This window comes from Cricetulus griseus, chromosome 3, assembly GCF_003668045.3.
Source record: "Cricetulus griseus strain 17A/GY chromosome 3, alternate assembly CriGri-PICRH-1.0, whole genome shotgun sequence".
NCBI lineage: Eukaryota > Metazoa > Chordata > Mammalia > Rodentia > Cricetidae > Cricetulus > Cricetulus griseus.
Genome location: NC_048596.1, coordinates 79,766,521 through 79,779,546, shown reverse-complemented (window position 1 = coordinate 79,779,546; position 13,026 = coordinate 79,766,521). Strand labels below are relative to the sequence as shown.

The 13,026-nt window shown below is 46.8% G+C and overlaps 1 protein-coding gene across 4 annotated transcripts in view; it reads left to right on the top strand.

Moving 5' to 3' along the window:
• Eef2k (eukaryotic elongation factor 2 kinase) overlaps nt 1–13,026 on the top strand; it is a 77,690-nt gene that overhangs the window by 44,424 nt on the left and 20,240 nt on the right. For 3 of the 4 annotated variants that reach the window (XM_027410232.2, XM_027410230.2, XM_027410231.2), the window contains exons 3-6: nt 4,309–4,409; nt 7,246–7,306; nt 10,679–10,716; nt 11,140–11,311. In XM_027410232.2, the coding sequence (XP_027266033.1) occupies nt 4,309–4,409; nt 7,246–7,306; nt 10,679–10,716; nt 11,140–11,311 (372 nt within the window). The remainder of the gene's footprint in view (nt 1–4,308; nt 4,410–7,245; nt 7,307–10,678; nt 10,717–11,139; nt 11,312–13,026) is intronic. The other variant, XM_027410233.2, reaches the window with a different exon arrangement.

Below are 13,026 nucleotides of genomic sequence, written 5' to 3'. Positions count from 1 at the left end.
GGTGGTATAGGCATTGGTGAAGTCAACATTTTCTTAGAGAATCATGTCTCCACAGATATAGACATGTCCAGAAGGACAGGCAACCTCCATCTCTCTAGACAGACAGATCAGCCATTCCCAGCGGCTGGAATATAAGAGAGGGCAATGATGTGCCTTTTAAAGTACAGGGGTTGAAATTCAGAAACTGTTTTGGATGTCAGCTTATCTGCAGGGGGGTCATTCATAAGGGGGGGAAATGAGTGCAAGCCAATTCTGTAGTAATAAACTCACATAGTGCATTACTCTATACTGTTGCAAATGTGTAAAATTTACACTTCCTTGACAGAATCTCCCAACAGAACTTGAATGACGTATTTACTGCTGCTTGAAGTGTAACTTACAAGAACATTTTGGGGGCGATTTCTAATTTTTTTGTTTCACTGCTGAGGATTAAACCCAGGGCAGTGCACTATGCCACACTGACCTGTTTCCCAGGCCCCCAGACTTTAAATCTGGTCCAGAAATTACACTGAAGACAAACAAAAATCTTTCCTATTGAGGTCTTGTGCAAGTATGCAGAGTTGTAGAGAAAGAAATGCTAGAGTCAGCACTGTTTGTACTGGGACGTACTGGAAGGCGTCCAAGTACAAGCTCCTGGAGGCAAATGCATAGGGTACACCTACACGGTTCTGTGTCCCACGGCCCTGGGAAGGATGCAGTCTGCACCCACAGAGCCAGGAGGGCTAAGACTGAATGTTAAGTGCAGAAAGTAGAAGTCAGAACAGAAGTGAGACATGCCACTCCTGATGTACATCTTTTAACAAAGGCAAAGAGAGAGAGAGAGAGAGTTTGTAGAATGTCTACAGCAAGTGTCGGCCCAGGAAGGGCTGTTGGGAAGACTCCACTTTCTCATTCAGAATTCTGTAGTACTTGTAGTTTTCATGCAAAACAGATGATGCTTTTGGAGTGGGGGTGGTGATGGTGAGGACCACTAAATAAAGCATGAAGTCCCAGGGATTTGCTCCCCCAAAAGGATATAGTGTGTATTGTCTGTATGATTCCAACCATATTTTTTTAAATGCATGGAATATAACTCACTGAAGACATGCATGGACAGTGGCTACTGGGGTCTTTTCTTTATTTGCGAAGTGGCTTCATTAATTCCAAATTAGCTTCTGGACTGGAAGGGAAAAAAAAATGGGCTTTGCAGAGATTGGAAAGACTCTTGGAAGGGAGCTCTGGCTCTCTCTCTCTCTCTCTCTCTCTCTCTCTCTCTCTCTCTCTCTCTGTGTGTGTGTGTGTGTGTGTGTGTGTGTGTGTGAAGTCTCAGCTCCTTTCCCCGATGATTCCCAGTGAGGGACCATGATAGGAGGGTGGCCTATATGTAGCTTTGCTAAGGCCTGGGAAGCTGGACTTCTTCCAGGGATGGCCAGGGCACTGAGGGAAACTGATGGTGGCAAAGGCCATCTGAAATTGCTGTCCCTTGACTGCCCCTTCCTATTTCAGAGCTCCTTCTGGCCTGTCTCACCCAGATGATGTCCAGTCCTCTGCCCATTATCTTCCCCTACAGGGACAATCCACAGGCCTCCTGGAAGGGAGTTTGGGCCTTGATGATTCTGGAGCAAAGATTTAAGTTCCTTTGGGGCAAAGAATTTCGGTTCTTAGGAAGAAAGCACAAACATAGTGAAGATTGACAGCACCATAGACTAAGGATGTTGGTTTGGAAAGGGCAGGGAGGATTCTGCTTTGGTAACATAGGAAGCTGCTAAGACAGTCTGTTTTCTGTAGCTGTAACAAAACGACTGAGCCTGGATGGTTTATAGAGACTAGCTGCTGGATGGGTGTCTTGGCACAAACCTCTAATCCTAGCACTTGAGAGGCAGAGGCAGGAGGATCTTTGTGAGTTTGAGGCCAGCTTAGTCTACATTGTGAATTCTAGAACAACAAGGATTATACTATGAAACTGTCGTGTGTTGGTTTTGCTCTTTTGACTTTTTGGCTGTTTGAGGGGCCCACTACCTAACTCCCAAATAAACCACACATGGAGGCTTATTCTTAGTTATAAGTGCCCAGCCGTGGCTTGTTTCTAGCCCTTCTACCTTTTCCCTCTGGGCTTTTATCTTTCTTTCTTCTACATATCTTGCTTTTTTTCTTACTGTCTGGCTGGGCTGGCCCCTGTCCTCCCATTCTCATTCTCCTGCTCCTCCTTCTGTCTTCGTTTCTCCTTCTCTGTGCCTGCCAGCCCCGCCTATCCTTGCTCCTGCCACACTATTGACCATTTAGCTCTTTATTAGACTACCAGGTATTTTAGACAGGCAAAGAATCACAGCTTCACAGAGTTAAACAAATGCAGCATAAACAAAAGTAACACACCTTAGGATAATATGCTATAACATGAAAACCTGACCCAAAAAGGAAAAAGGGGGGGGGGACAATGAATTAATTAAAAAATTTCTTTTAAAATAGAAGCTTATTTGGTTTATAAGATTAGATCCTGGGAAGCGCAAGGAAGTCCTGGCATCTTCCTGGCATCTGGCGAGAGCCTAATCCTGCTGAATCCTAACATGGCATCACATGATGTGGTACAGTGACTGAATTAACCCTGGTCTCCTCTCATGCAGCCACTGGTGCCGTCGTGGGGCTGGAAGGGGGCTCTGTCTCCCTGGCCTCCTCTACTCCTGTTCGGCTCCCAAGGATCCCATCTCTAAATACCATCCACATGGGAGTTCAGGGATTGAGTTTCCAACACATGAGGCTTGAGGGACCATAGCACGTACCACAAAGCCATTTAATAGCCTTTCTTCCTCTTCCTTCCCCTCCTCTTCCTCTCCTTCTCTTCACCCCCCTCATCATTCTTCTTCCTTGTTTTGAGCCAGATCTGTGTAGCCCTGTCTCCCCTGGCACTTTCTATGTAACCCAGGCTGACCTCAGAGTCAGAGGCTGGGACTTCAGGTGTGCACCTCTATGCCTAGCTTCTTAGCCTTCTACATGATGACGAAGGCTATTCAAGCAGGCCTTGCCATAGTGCTTAGGCTGGTTCATTTCTGCCCAATCACAGGATGCATCTATCATCAGTGTGAGAGCGAGCTTAGTTCTCCTCCTGTGGGGTTGGTTCCTGGATGCAGGAGCTGCTGAGTGAAGTTAGGAATGAGGTTTTGTTGTTGGTCCCTCCTCCCCCCATTATAGTAGGGTGCCTTTTACACACAAGATTTACAGTGGTGCTACATCAGGAAATCAGTTTCCTGGCAGGCACTCAATAAAAATGCTTAAACTTGCTGGGCATTAGTCCCAGTATTTGGGAGGCAGAGGAAGGTGGAGCTCTGTGAGTTCAAGGCCAGCCTGGTCTACAAAGCAAGTTCCAGGACAGCCAGTACTGTTACACAGAGAAACTGTCTCGAAAAAACCCCCCAAAATTATTTTTTTTAAAATGCTTAAACTTGGGACTGGAGAGATGGCTCAGAGGTTAAGAGCACTGACTACTCTTCCAGAGGTCCTGAGTTCAATTCCCAGCAACCACATGTGGCACACAACTATCCGTTATGAGATCTGCTGCCCTCTTCTAGTGTGCAGATAAACATGGAAGCAGAATGTTGTATACATAATAAGTAAATAAAATATTTTTTAAAAATGCTTAAACTTGTTTAAATGGGAGAAAGGAGCATTTTCTGGGGGCCAAACCTGGGGCCTTGTGTATACCAGGCAAGCACTCACTGAGCTCAATATAATATTTTTTAATTTTTTTGAGATGGGGCCTTGCTATATAGCTCTGGTTCTCCTGGAACTTGTTGACCGTGCTGGCCCCAAACTCACAGAAGTCTGATTGCTCAGTACTCATATTTTATTTAAAGAATAAAAACAAAGGGAAAAGAAAACCTGTGTGTGTTTGTGTGTGTGTGTGTGTGTGTGTGTGTGTGTGTGTGTACACGTGTATACATGTACACATGTGTATGCACATAGGCTTCAGAGCCTGAAGAAGCTAGAAGAGGTCAACAGATCTCTTGGAGCTGGAGTTATGGGCAGCTGTGATCTGTGCAATGTGGCCGCTGTTCATCAAAAAAAACTCAGGTCCTCTGCAAGAACATTGCATGCCCTTAACCACTGAACCATCTCTCTGGCAAGTGAAGAATTGTGTAATTAACATGTCAGCGACTTCTATCCATAAGCCGAGCCCATGAGAACACACTGGGTCCCTTCGGGACTGTTCTTGGGAGGACAGAGGATGGGAATCCTTTCTTTTAGATGCTGTGGTCCTTCCCAGGGGACATAACTAGGGAAGAGGCGGCTGGCTGCCCCTGGCCTGGGCCTCACGCTCTCTCTGCCTTTCTGCAGGAAGCCTGGAAGCACGCGATTGAGAAGGCCAAGCATATGCCTGACCCATGGGCCGAGTTCCATCTCGAGGACATCGCCACAGAACATGCTACTCGGCACAGGTCAGCAGTTTGTCCCAGGGGCTTTGTTTTTTGTTTTTTGTTTCTCGAAACAGGGTTTCTCTATATTGCTTGCTTTGGGGCCTGTCCTAGAACTCTGTAGACTGAGGCCAGCTCGAATTCACAGAGATCCATCTGCCTGCCTCTGCCTCTCAAATGCTGGGATTAAAGCAGTCCTTGTGGGTTAAGGGTGGGGCATCATGGGTCCTGCTTCTGGTTGAAGAAAAAGAACTAATACCCCAGCTTCAGATTCTACAGCAGGTGGGACTGTCAGAGAGGCCCAACAAGCTAAGTCTGTACTAACATTCAAAACGGGAAACAATCTGAACCGTGGAAACGTTTTGGTCCCAGGTGTTTTGGTTAAGGAAGGGGGAGCGGTTCATGCACAGCAAAGGTGCATTATCCTCCATCTGAAGTTGGCTGAGAGTTGAGCAGCTCCAAGCTCCTCCTGACTTGTGACACCATAATCCCAACACTTGCCCTTGCAAACACCAGTAGAGCAGACAGTATCAAGGCGCAGTGTAGCAGGTTTTGATGCATGGTCACTTGCAGGGGCATCTTAACTAGCACACCCTGTCCTCTCCATCATTTCTGCTCCTGTCCTTGAAGGAGGTGGCTGCAGAGCCCCTCTTGTGCCTCCTCTCCTCAGCTGCATACCTACCTCCCACTGTGGGGGCAGGATAGTTCAGCATGGTTTGGAACCCAGCATGTGAGGTGTAAGTAGGTCCTACCTCTTTTCTACCTGCAAGAGCACTAGGATAGCAAGCTGGTGACATAGTGTCCAGGATCACCAGGGTGAGAGTGGCTCTTCACTGAGCTGGCTCTGTGTCTTGAAGCCCAACTGGGATCTTAGACCAGACTGAACTATTTATTTCCTAAATGGCTGAGTTTATGCTACCCAGGCTGCCAGTGAGAGGATGCCAAGCATAGCTGTCTAGAACATTCTGATTACTGGAGGCCATACATGGATGTCTGAAATGTCTAAACCTGGTGCTTCTTTCTCCGGCCGTAGCCTTTTAAGATGAAAAGCCTTGGTACAAGCTGGCCCCTTCTGTTTAGGACAGGTTTCCTGCCCCCCCCCCCCCGAATTCTTTGGCTGGTTGAGAGCTAGATTCTGCTTTAAACATGCCTGAGTTTGAATCTGATGCTCAGCATCACCTCACCTCTGAGCCAGTTTCTGTAAAACAGGCACAATGATTATCGCCGTCTCAGGGTCTCCACAAACAGTAAATGAAAAGGTCTGCTTAAGAACCCAGCATATAGTGAACTCCATGAACTTCAAGCACACTGGGCATTTAGTCATTCCTTTATTTACTTACTGTGTTACTGAGGATTGAGCCCAGGGCTTCCTAGATATAGACAAGTGTTCTGCCTGTGAGCTACATTCCCAGCCTTCATTTCATTTTTATTTTGAGATAGGGTCCCCTCAAGTTGGCCAAGGCTGACTTTGAACTTACTATATAGCCCAGACAGACCTCCAACTTGGCTGTTGAAAGTAGCTGGGGTTACAGGTCTATGTCACCAGTCCTGGCTGACTCTTGCCTTTTTGGTATTAGTGGTTGTGAGCGGCAAGCACGACCCTTTCAAAGTTGCACACTGACCCCCTCCCCCAGCCTCTAGGTGCCTCTCAGAGGCGAGGCGAGGCGAGGGAGTGGTGCATCTATGGCCTCCATCTCTACAGAGACGCTATGTAAAACGTAGTGCTGGCCTGCCGCTGGCTGCAGGCAAATTGACAGCCTGGCAGAGCCCTCCTCCTCTGAGCCTGTGGAGGTAACCTGCCAGGCTTCTGTTTGTTCCACCCGCTGACAAACCTGTTTTCCCAGGTCTGGGTGTTCTGAACCAGGAGGCCACTGGCCAGAGATAAAGTTTGGTTCCTGCTGTAGTGACTCACTGAGGCTGGGAACTCCCCAGGCCTGAGGCTGCCAGATGTGCGCTGGGAAGAGAATTCCTGGGAGAGCGAAGCTGGGGATATTCTGCAACCACCCCTCCCCCTTCCACCTCTTCTTTCTCCATTGTCCTATCACTTTTCATCTTTCCTTCCATTTCTCTCTTCATCTCCCTCTCTCATGCAAAGTCTCCCCCTCTCTTCCTCTCCATCTCTCTGCATCTCTCTCAATCTCTTAACCAGTCCTCCCCCCCATCTCTTTCTTATCCACACCCCTATCATTCTCAGTGTTTCCTCCATTCTCCTCAGAGGCAGCTCTTTCCCTGCCCCCTACATGCACTGTGACAGTCCTTACCTCTGGGAGATGTTATCTACCTGTGTGGGCTGTGCCTGGCAAAGTTGAGGGACTGCTCCCTTCCTCCCTCCCTCCTTCCCTCCCTCCCTCCCTCCCTCCCTCTCTGGGACCTGCTGTTTGTTACTGTTAGGTCTCAGGCAGTCCATATATCCAGAGGTCCTCCAATAGTCCAGCTTGAACTCATTTCTGGATATACGGACTGCCTATTGGACTGCCCGAGACCTAGCAGTTATATAGACCATTTGTAAGGATACTTATATCTTCAGTCATCTGTCCAACAAGTGTGTGTTAAGCATCTACACACACTAGAGCCTGTGGTGAACAAGACAGACATGGACCTGTTTTGTGGAGTTGTGGCCTAATGAAAGAGCAATGCAAGCCAGAAGGGAGTGCTGGTCTTGACACCATGCAGAGGAAAAGCAAGTCCCATTAAGTTCATGGGAGGGAGGGAAGGTGTCCACAGCCCACCCCAAGACTCAGCAAGCCTGCTGGCCCAGGTGCAGAGTGGGCTGGGTCCTGAGGCCCATAAAGAGCCCAGGAGAGTTTGTGCTAGTGAGGGGCAGGACCAGGATGCTCTAGGTGGGCTCTGATCTCTGTAGGTACAACGCCGTCACCGGGGAATGGCTGAAAGACGAGGTTCTGATCAAGATGGCATCTCAGGTAAGCAGAAGCCTGAGCTGTGAGGGGACAGGGCCTAGTAGGGACTTTTCCAAGCCATTTGTAGTATCTTCTTTCCATTCCCACTTTATTTAACTTTGTTTTTTTATTTTCCTTTGTTTGTTGTTGTTGTTGTGTGTGTGTATGTGTGAGAGAGACAGAGACAGACAGAGCTGTCTTTTGCAGGCCAGGCTAGCCAGCATCACACTCAACTGTGGCTGGCCTCAAACTCACAACTTTCTGCCTCGGCCTCATGCATACATGCTGTGAACCCACTTTTTTATCTTTGGGGTTTTTCTGTGTTACCATTTACATGTTATATTTTTAATTGATTTTATTATTTTGCAACCGTGTGTGTGTGGGAGGGGTCAGAGGACAGCTTGTTTTCTTTTCTTTTCTCCATATGGATTCCAGGGGTCAAATTCATGTTGTCAGGCTAGGTGGCAAACACCTTTACTTGCTTAGCCATCCACTGGCCCTGTATTATGTTTTTACTTTTATTTTTTAATTTTTTTTTGTTTTGGTTTTTTCAAGACAGGGTTTCTCTGTATTGTGTTGGAACCTGTCCTGGAACTCACTCTGTAGACCAGGCCGGCCTTGAACTCACAGAGATCTGCCTGCCTCTGCCTCCTGAGTGTTGGGACTAAAGGCATGCACCACCAACGCCCGGCTTTAAATTGTTATTATTATTACATTTAGTTAGCTATTTGTGTGTGAGGGCATGCATACTGCAGTGCACAGGTGGAGGTCAGAAGATAATTTGTGGCATTTGGTTCTCTCTTCATCATGTAGGTACTGGATGCTCATTTTGTCAGGCTCAGCTGTAAGCAGTTTTACTCACTGAGCCATCTCATCAGCCAATATTTTGTGTTTTTAAATACTTGTATCTCACTAACATGTATCTCACATACCATACACATTGCCTACTTCATTTACAGAGTTCAGGCTTGGGGTGTACGTCAGTGGTAGCATGCTTGTCTAATGTGCATAAGACCTTGGTATAACCCCCCACACACACACACTCACACATAACACTGCAAAAAGAAAGAAAAACTTTTACAATCCATGGCTTTCAGCTTTTTAGCAGTCACCATTCAATTCTAGAACCTGTCCCCTCATTTTAAAATTTATTATTTAGAATTTCATACATGCACATATGTATTCTGATCATCTCCCCTCACTCTTCTCCTATGCCATCACCCCCCACACACACACATATACACCCACACAACTTATACTCTGTTTAAATCCATAGAGTCCACTAGTATGTTCATGGTAGCATATACTCCAGCATGGACTACCTACCAGGGGTTGCATTCCTGAGGCACACTCACACCCTCATATGTCCTGCTCGAGAGATCAAGCCAACCTAAATCCCAACGTGGACTGGGGATGGCCCAGGAAGACCCACCCTCATCTGAGGAGCTGTTGGTCCAGAATATTTTTAGTCCACCCTATTCCTCTAGCACCTGAACTCCTGGAAACACCTGGTCCAATTTCTGTAATGTAGATAGCTCAGCTTTAAGCACTTCATACACAAAGATGTCATGAAGACCTCTCAGTGGGTCACTGCCAGTGGACTGATTTACATGACACTACCCTGACTACCCTATATTATTGTTATTATTATTATTATTATTATTATTATTAGAAATCGGGATTAGAAAAAGGGGGGATCTCTTACAAAGTAACATACTCACAGAAAAAAACAGGAGAGGAGCTGTTCTGCATTGGTGTGTAAGTCCTTGGCATGTGGGAGGCAGTGGGTTCCATCCCCACACCAAGAAGCAAGCAAAGCATACAACTTGATGTGTGTTCCCAAGGTGGACATGCTGGCACAGCACCCAGAGAAGCAGAACAGAGCCAGTGTTCCACAGGCTCCTCTCAGTCACTGCTCACCCAGCAAGGTTCAACACTGTCCCAAACCCTGTCCTAAGACTTCCATTCATCTGTCATTGCATCTTATGAGTGTGGCTTCTTTTACTCAACATTTTCCTAAATAACTTTAAAAAATTATTTTATATGCATTAGTGTTTTACAAGGGTTTTGGGTCCCCTGGAACTGGAATTACAGACAGTTGTGAGCAGCCATGTGGGTGCTGGGAATTGAACCCAGGTCCTCTGGAAAAACAGCCAGTGCTCTGCTTCACAGCTCCAGCATTTCCCATTTTTTCCCTTGCTGTGTAAATACTTCATTGAATGAATAGACCTAGTACTTTGTGTGGCAGATTACTGTTAGACATTTAGACGGCTTGCGTCTCTCCCCGCTTCTTTCTGTTTTCCTTATCTTTTTTTTTTCTTTTTTTGGTTTTTGAGACAGGATTTCTCTGTGTAGCCCTGGCTGTTCTGGAACTCACTGTAGACCAGGCTGGTCTCAAACTCACAGAGATCTACCTGCCTCTGCCTCCTGAGTGCTGGGATTAAAGGCATGCGCCACCACTGCCTGGTTTATCTTCATATTTTTAAGTGGTGTGTGTGTGTGTGTGTGTGTGTGTGTGTGTGTGTGTGTGTGTGTGTATGTGTGTTCCTGCATGTGCAAGTGAGTACAGTTCCCCCAAAGGCCAGAAGAGAGTCCTGGAGTTACAGGTGGTTGTGAGCTGCCAGACATAGATGCTGGGCACTGAACTTGGGTCCTCTGAGAGGCAGAAAGTGTTCTTAACTGCTGAGCCATTTTTCCTTCCTTCTGTTTTGAGATAACATTATTCAGATTTTTATACCTGTACACAATTCCCTACACAATCATATTTGTTTTTGTTTTTTGTTTTTTGTTTGTTTTTTTTTTTTTGAGACAGTGTCTCTCTATCTAGCCCTGGCTGTCCTGGAATTCAGTATGTAGACCAGGCTAGCCTTGAACTCAGAGGTCCTCCTGCCTCTGCCTCCTGAGTGCTGGGATCAAAGGCAGGAGTCACCATTCCTGAGTTACATAATCATCTTAAAAAGAGAAGGTGTTTATTTTGGCTCATGGTTTCAGAACTTTCAGTTCGTGGTCTGTTGGCCCTGTTGTTTTGGGCCTGTGTGGGCTCAGTACATTCCAGCAGGAGCACATGGCAGAGGAGGCCTGTTTACCTGATGGTGGCCAGGAAGCAAAGCGAGGAAAAGCAAAGACTGTGAAAAATACCCTTTGTCTTGCACTGTTCCTCCCCAGCATCTTGGCCCCACTGTAGGCTCTTCCATTGGGTTGAGATGATGTATCCCAGCATCCTCCTCATCCCAGAAGCCTCCAGGGTGAAAGACCTATCTGGCTTTGGCACTGAGGCCCAAGAAGAACAGCCTAGGGTTATTAGAATTGAGGTAATGTACAGGACACCTTGCTGGGTAGGCAGTGACAGAGGGGATCATGGGGTGTGAGCACTGATGACTCTGTCCTATCTTTCAGCCCTTCGGCCGTGGAGCAATGAGGGAGTGCTTCAGGACGTAAGTGATTGGCCTGGGTCTTCTGCCTAGACTCCTAAAAGCTAGAACTGGCCTGGGAGTGGGGGGTGGGGTATTTCCAACCAAAGGCTGAAACAAGTGGTTGGTGCCTCCATTTAGCCCAAGTTCTTCTCTCTATCTGGTGTCTGTTGGACCCCACCTGGCCCAGTTGTAGGGCTCTGGAAGGAAAGGGAATGGCCACTCACCTGCTTGGGTATTTGGAGGCACAGAGGGTGGGATGGGAGGCCTTGGACATTGGTCCTTAATCCTTGTAGAGGAGTGGAGATGTTGCTTTTCCTGCTCCTCTACCCTGTTCCGTCCTCCATCTAACCATGTCAGACAGGGCCTAGTGATTCTAAAATCTAAGGATGTGCCTGCAGTGAACTCCTGAGATCCAGACAGGCTACCCCTTGTCTTTCTCCCCAGGAAGAAACTCTCCAACTTTTTGCATGCCCAGCAATGGAAGGCAGCCTCCAACTATGTGGCAAAACGCTATATTGAAACAGTGGACAGGAGCGTGTACTTTGAGGATGTCCAGCTCCAGATGGAGGCTAAGCTCTGGGGGGAGGAGTACAATCGGCACAAGCCCCCCAAACAGGTATGTGAGCCCTGCCTGTCTCATTCCTACACTGACTGGCCATGAGGGTGATGGTGAAACATGGGGTCCTAGCTGCACCTCTTCTGGAGTGCTGGAGATTGAAATGAGACCTTTGCATATGCCAGGCAAGTGCTGGACCATGGAGCCATACCTCAAGCCCCTGATGCTTTGAAACAGGCTCTTGCTCTGGAATTTTGGGATTAATGGCAGGTATCACCATGCCTAACCCCTCATCTTCTTACCAGTTGCCACGTAACTATCGCTGTTTTTTTTTTTTTTTTTAACATGGTAAGCCATGTACTTCATATATAGTGAATCATTTATTCCTAAAAACCAGGAGCTCTGTGATTAGAGTGTTTTAATGTCTGTTGACAGGTGGGATCTGTCTGTTATGATATTTATAAAATAATTTTTTAATAATTTGTATCTATTTTGTGGTGTGGCCTGTGCACACTTGCCACATCACATGGGACAACTTTTGAGAGTTGGTGCTCCCCTTTTGCCATCGGGGGCCCAGGGATTGAATTCAAGTCATCAGGCTTGGTGGCAGGCTCCTTCACCCACTGAGCCATTTCATTGTTCTTTCATGAGTTTTGTTTGCAGATGGCAGAAACCCATCTAGACTGGGAAACAAGGGAAGTCCTTGTTTCATGCACTTGAAAACTAGATCCAGCTCTAGGCACGGCTGGTACCGGCCATGCTGAGGTTATCAGGTATCTTCTACTATGGCCTGAGTATTTGGGTTGGCACCACGTCCGTGTGTCCTGTTGATCCCAGCAGCTACAGGCTCATTTCTCACCAGCCTTACTGGGATGACAATGCCTTGTTTCTATTTTTTTTTTTAATTTTTAAAATGTATTTGTTTGTTTGAGACAGGGTTTCTCCATGGAACTGTCTGCTCTCCCCCCCCAGGGTTGGTTCTCAGAACCTCAGCTGTCTTTGCTAAAGGTCTCAGCTGTCACTTCTGGGCTCAGGTTCCTTCTGTAGCTGTTGCCTGCTTGTCTGGTGACCCTCTTCACTGCTTTGAAGGGTCATTGCTTTTGAATCCCAAACCTGGTTCTTTCCATGTATAGGTGATACTGAGAGGGACAGGTGCCATGCAGAGTCCTCAGGAGTCAGAAGCCACGGGTCTCTTTTACTCCAGTTTAGAAACCATGCATAGTGTCTATATTAATTAGCAACTGTGCATCACATTCCACACATACCCTATAAAAAATCTAGCCAGGCTTAGTAGTGCACGCTTTAATCCCAGTACTCAGGAGTTTGAGGCCAGCGTGGTCTACAAAGTGAGTTCCAGGACAACCAGAGCTACATAGTAACACCCTATCTTAAAATCCCCCAACCAAAATAAATAAATTTTTAAAAAATTCAAAAAATGTTGACATTTCTTGTAATTCCCCATTGCAGAGAAACTACTTTTCTTGTTTGGATCAAACTTAAGGAAAAGGGTCAGGGTTGTATTTTGTTCACAGTTGGTAGGAAAGGCCTGTCAGCAGGAACATGAGGCAGATGGTCAAGCAGACAGGAAGTGGGCTGAGCTGTAAAACCGCAAGGACTGCCCCAGTAGCCCACTTCCTCTGGTAGAACTTCACTTCCTAAAGGTTCTGTGGCACCATCAGTTTAGGACACCATGTCTAACCACAATTTAACAATAATAGTATCATGAACAATGACTTCTTTGTGCATCGGTAAATTTAATCTTTGTGCCAAGTCCG